This window comes from Sus scrofa, chromosome 18 (assembly GCF_000003025.6).
Source record: "Sus scrofa isolate TJ Tabasco breed Duroc chromosome 18, Sscrofa11.1, whole genome shotgun sequence".
NCBI classification, from domain to species: Eukaryota; Metazoa; Chordata; class Mammalia; order Artiodactyla; family Suidae; genus Sus; species Sus scrofa.
In genome coordinates, this window is record NC_010460.4 from 18,927,866 (window position 1) to 18,933,865 (window position 6,000).

Here is a 6,000-nt window from a genome sequence, read left to right on the forward strand (position 1 = left end):
GGTATTTCCTTATAAATTACTTGTGGAATCATAACTAGTCCTGTCCTATCTAAGGGGTGGATGGTTTTATTAACATAGAAAGTGAAGTTCCCTTGTGGCACAGTGGGTTAAGAATCGGCATTGTCACTGCAGCAGCCTGGATTGCTGCTGTGGCACAGGTTCAGTCTCTGGCCTGGGAACTTCCCCATGCTGCAGGTGTGACCAGAAGCAAACAAACAAAAAACATAGAAAGTTAAAAAAAAAAAAAAAAAAAGTGTGAGGTTTGCATTTCCCCAGTCCGTCAAGTTTAGAGGAGTACAGCTGTATCAGAGGGCAACAAGGAAAGAGGGAGAGGGTGACCTGGCTGGAGACCTGGGTGCTGACTAAGCCCAGACGCCGTCCTGGCTTTCCTGAGCCTTACAGCCAAAGCCCTGAGTGGTCAGCTGTCTCATATGCATCCACGTGGGCGGGAGGTGCTGGCCCACGGGAGGTCAGGGATGATGATGCAGTGTATTTATTCCCCTGCAAATCACGTGTTCAGCTTTGCCTCTCTTACTAAGGGGGCAAAGCTTATAAACTCTGAAGACGTCTCCCTGCGCAGGCGTCCCCTCAGCTCTAATGACTGTCATAACTGTCCTCTTTGCCTTTGTCTGTTGTCCCCGCCCTTCCTGCACGGGGAAAGCTTGAACTTCTCTGGGACTTGGTAGCTTTGGGGTTGCTGCAGCACAGGCCTGCCTCTACTAACTACCCCGTGTTTTCTTTATCCCCATCGCCTGTGCAGAGTACATCCAGAAATATGCAACGGAGGAGGCACTGAAAGAGCAGGAAGAAGGCACCGGAGACAGCTCATCGGAGAGCTCTATGTCTGACTTTTCGGAAGATGAGGCCCAGGATATGGAGTTGTAGTAGAAAAAGCACCTGCTTTTCAGAAAGACTATTATTTCCTAACCATGAGAAGCAGACTATAATATTCATATTTAAACAAAGCAATTTTTTTTATTACTAAACAAGGTTTTTATGAATAATAGCATTGATATATATATATTATATATCACCCTTTAGATCTTGATTTCTTGGTCATTTCTCAACCTGAGGTGCATAGCATATTCCCACATTCCATTTTGGTAGCAATATGCGGTCTGAATGCATGCATTCATAAGTCCATTTGGCCAAGTCAGCCTCCGTGCTACTGAACTGTCAAAAGAAATAGCCGCTCTGATAGATAGACATGAGTAAAAATAACAGGAAAAAGTTGCTTTTATTGATGGTTCCAAAGAAACAAACCAAACCAACCAGCTCTTGGACGTGAAGATAGAATAGTGCTTTTTCAAAATGGAAAGGAAAAAATTGGAGAGGAAAAGGCCTGCTGTGGGAGCGTTTAGAGCGAGCCACGTCAGCATCAGAGCTGCTCCTTCCTGGGCATCGTAGGTGACCCCATTTTTGTGGAGTAACAGTATAAAACAGGGAGCTAATTGGAGTATTGAAACTTAAAACAATTTTTTTGACTTGGATTTTAAGTACATTTTTATATGTAGATTCCTGCCCTTCTCGCTACCAGGCCCTGCAGCCACAAGTGTTTGCTTTGGAGGACCTTTTGGAAATGTTTTCTGAATCTGATTCTTTTTCTTGGGGGTAGACCTTGTAATCCAGACCTTTTTTGAGAGATACAGGACAGGAGAAAAGTGACTGGGAAGATGTTTCCTCTCATCCGACACCTGCAGAGTCACATCCTCGCCCTCTTGTTGGCCACTTTGAGACCGCTGCCCTGGACTGAGAGCTTTAAGTTTGAGGGTGGTTGTGGGTTTGGGTTTGTTTTTGTTTTTGTTTTTGTTTTGGTGTGTGTGTGTGAATTGTGCTTAGACAGGTTGCAGATTTAATCTTCACCTACCAAGAGATGGCCTCCTCCTCGGACAGCCGCTCAGTGGACCATTAGACTCGGGAAGAAGACCCTTCTGGTGGCTGTCCCTCCTGGGTACTCTCATTCATGTTTTCGTTTTGTTTTCCCTTCTGCTGCTGCTCTTGGCAGCAGCTTGGTCATCGTCTGCTTGTGGGAGTGGGAAATGGGTATTTCAGACCCAGCACACATTCTAAATTTAAAACGAGTAATAATTGGAACAAATAAAGGTTCTTGTGCCCAAAGTGACTCTACATGGGAAAAACAAACACAGCTTTTTTTTCAGAGTGAGACTGAATAGGAGGAAGGGATTCAGAAATAGGACGTAGTAGAACAGGTTTTGAAAGAAGAAAATTTTCTCTCATATATGTTAAGAGGAAATCAGACAGTTTAAATGCCTGCTAATCAAATGTTTACTTAGCTACCCATATGTCCAGGTTGCTGGCAGGGTTTCTTTCAGAAAGTGTTGGCCTGCTGAATTTGGAGAACTTCAGACAGTAGCTGTGTGGGGTTTTTTTGTTTGTTTTTTGCCACAACCAATAGGACAACAGCAGAATTAGCCAATCCTAAGATCTTCTAAAGATGATTTTTGAATGTCCCACGAGGATAATTTAATTTCTCTTTCCAATGTGTGTTTTTAGTTTAGAAGAGCTGTATTCCACAAGATTTGAGTCAATGAGGTTGGACGATATCTTTTTTTTAATTCAAAAAGCACAATCAATCTTTTCTTTGAAAAATCTATATAAAGTACAACTTGCTTTTAGCATGATTATTTTCCTAAATAAAAAGCAAAGAATTTACTTATTTTATGTTAATTACGGGCATGAAGCAAAAGGTTTTCTTTTTTAAAAAAATTAAAAGTGCAGTTATGTAGGGCTGTGGTTAGTTCACCGTACTGAGTTATCTATCTAGCATTTGTGGCTTGTTGGAAGGGTAGTATTAACTATTTAACATGTAATGGTGTACTTTAACTCTTATCTAGCACGTTGTCTTCTCATTACTTTGGGGGAGGGAGGGTCTCTGCTGGCACTGTCTAACTTGCTTACCTGCTGAATTAGCAGTTTGCTTGTGCTATAGCCGTTACTTGTAGGTGCGACGTAGGGTAGGCTTAAAGTGCTGGGTGGTGACTTGAGTTCAAACAATAAAAAATTGTATTTTTTCAATATCGTATAAACAATAGTGTTCTAATTACCTTTCAAAAAAAAATAATGTCCAGATAATAATTGCTTTTAATCTTATCAAAAAACCAAAAACCTAGGAGAACCAAGTTTAGGGAAGGTATGTGAGCAGTGCCCCCACTCTGCTCCCTAACTAAATCCGTGTTTCTCTAGCAAAAAACATCAGCTTGCCTGCCGATCGAGAGCTCCAGCACTAGGAACCCAGTGGTGCAGAATTTCCAAATGAAGATTTCTTGGGGGAGGATTTAAGGGCCAAGAAGCAGATCTGAGTGTGGATGCAAGTGTGTGTGCACATATGTGGGTCCATGCAGGTCTGTGTGATGAAGGCGCAGTTAGACTTCTCCATGAGCCCTGGATGCTCCGGGAATTGCTGGCCACATCCCGCTGGACCCTCTCGTTCTGTCCAAGTCTAGCCTTTCTGGGCACTCACCTTGGTCCTGTGCATGTTTTTGGCTCTGTGTGGAGCTTTTTCCTCTCCACTGGGAAACTGACTTTGGATACGTTAAACAGAATCCCTTCTTACACCAACTTTTTGTCCCTTCCCTGTGCCTGAGAAAGGTAGGAGTAGGAAAGGAAGCTGGAAGAAGGCCTGGCTGTGACTCGGGACTCTCGGGCCCTCCGTAATAGATGCTGGAGTGGGTCTGAAGCAGAGGGTAGCACAACATCAAAAGCTTTTCCAGGTTGTCCCATCATAGCTTTCAGAGAAGTATCCAGAGCCCGTCAGCAAAGCTGAACATTGTTGTCTCTGAGGGTGGTGGTAGGTCAGGGCTGCGTCCGCCTGTGGCCCTCCCCTTCCCTTCTAATTCTCATCCTTGTTGAAACCTTACCTTTTGGCTCATCAGCACAAGCCCTTCTCTGCCCCTGTTCAAATGACTGAGCTCCACCTCTTGCCAAACACCAACAAGCAAGACTGCTGCACCACAGCAGCATGTGATCCACTGCCCGCCCGCTGCCCCAGCACCGGGGCCTCGTGGGTTGCGTTTTATGATAGCCACCTAGACCCTGGCGTTTTTGCTCTTTGCCTCCAATGGCACCTCCCTCCTTAAGCTTACTGTACAGTTTCAACCAGCGTTTTATACCAGTGAGATAGTTAGCAGAAGTTGCCACGAATCTCTCCGGTACCTAACGGTTTTCTTCCACTTCAAAAGCTGTTCTAATTGCCAACTGGCTGACCTAAGCTCCAGAAGAGTGTCTCCCCTTAATGGAATTTTTCCCGCAAAAGGCTCCCTGAAGCCCTAGTTGGCCTTGGCCTGGCACTTGTTTTTTATTAGGCCTCCTGTCAGGATGGCTGAGAATCATGGAAGACAGATCCTCTGCTAGCCTCCGTGGTGAAGCTGTTTGACACCAAGTTCCTGAGAACTAGTGTTTGATTTTAAAAGGCATGTGACCCTTCTGTGTTCTAGGGACTCAATTAGAAAAGTGAAAATTAGTAAGAGTATTATTCCTCTCACCAACTTCCTGACTGGGTTCTCAGTCTTGTTGACTGAAATCAAATCATTTCTGACTGGGCTCAAAGACCTGTGTTTCTTTGGACTTCTGAATCCATGTGCATATTTCCTCTGGCCACTGAACACCTTGGCGATTCCATTAGGGTCTGGATGGGGTGAGGTCTCTTGGGGAAGGGGGAGGAAGCCCTTGGGTGTGCAGGTTCTCCACTCACCTGAGGAAGGGCCAGGACTCTGAATTCAGCAAATACCCGTCTTGGCTGTGGGCTTGGGAAGAAATGGCCTTTATTTACTGATTGTATTTGGTACATATTGTGTGATACTTGAAGAGATAAAAGGGATTTACCAGCCCTTAATTGAAATCTAAGCTTTTTATCACTTATTTTTTCCTTGCCCTCTCTCCTCCCTTCCACCTTTTCCCTTGCATTGTGATGATCTAGTGGGCACTTCTGTCAACAAGACAAATGCCTCCTCTGACTATAACCTCTTAATAGTTGTGTATAATGAAAACTGTAAACTTTTTTAAATAAAATGTGTATATACCTTGGCAAATGTCTGGACCTTGATCAATAAGAGCCCCCATGATTACTAAGCCCTATTTTTCACCCTCCCTGTTCACCTGGCGCTTTTTTTTTTTTTTTTTTTGTCCTTTTTTAGGACCGCACCGGCGGCACTTGGAGGTTCCCACCCAGGTTAGGGGTCTAATGGGAGCTGTAGCCGCCAGCCTACACCACAGCCACAGCAACGTCAGACCCAAGCCGCGTCTGGAACCTACACCACAGCTCACGGCAACGCTGGATCCTTAACCTACTGAGTGAGGCCAGGGATTGAACCCGCAACCTCATGGTTCCCAGTCAGATTCATTTCCTCTGAGCCAGAGGAAAACTCACCTGGCTCCTCTGAGTAGCAGACATTGGCTTTTTTTTTAAACAAGATTTACAAGGCAGGTGACCAGGTTATTGTGGGAAGGGAGTGCCACATGTAGAAGTAGTGTAATGACTGAGAGGCCTCCCCACCGAGCCCTACCTGTGTATCTCAAGTGCCAGGTGACTGCTGGCTATAAGTGGGTCTGGCTCTGAGGTCTGGCTCTAACCTGAAGGACCACACCTACCCCCATGTGGACCAGCAGGTTGGCTCCTATGTTGCTGTTAAACCCAGATCTCTAGACCTTGTCAACTAATGCTGAGCAAAGATACCCACTTGGCCTGGAGTTCATAGACAGTACAGCTTCCTGCGGGGGCTGATCCACCTCCACAGTAAAGCAGGAATCTGCAGGTGTTGCATGGGAAGCTGATCACAGCCCAACGTTTCAATGCCTTATTTCTAAAGCATATATTCACAACGGCCACCAGGTGGCGATGTTGCCTCTGTCGCTCAGAGAATCTACTTGGGCTGGATTTTGTTAGGAGACCCTTAAGACAAAGGGGAGAGTTTGCCTTTGGTCACATGCTCTCATTCCTCCAACTCTCTGCCACTGTTTTCTTCTCCTTACTCTTTTCCCCCA

At 45.2% G+C, this 6,000-nt stretch overlaps 1 protein-coding gene across 7 annotated transcripts in view; it reads left to right on the top strand.

The window, feature by feature from the left end:
- The window catches only part of UBE2H (ubiquitin conjugating enzyme E2 H), a 113,298-nt gene extending 108,254 nt beyond the window's left edge, over positions 1-5,044 (top strand). For all 7 annotated transcript variants that reach the window (XM_021078796.1, XM_003360138.5, XM_021078795.1 and 4 more), the window contains one exon: positions 761-5,044. In XM_021078796.1, coding sequence (XP_020934455.1) covers positions 761-885 — 125 coding nt within the window. In that variant the 3' untranslated portion in view covers positions 886-5,044. The remainder of the gene's footprint in view (positions 1-760) is intronic.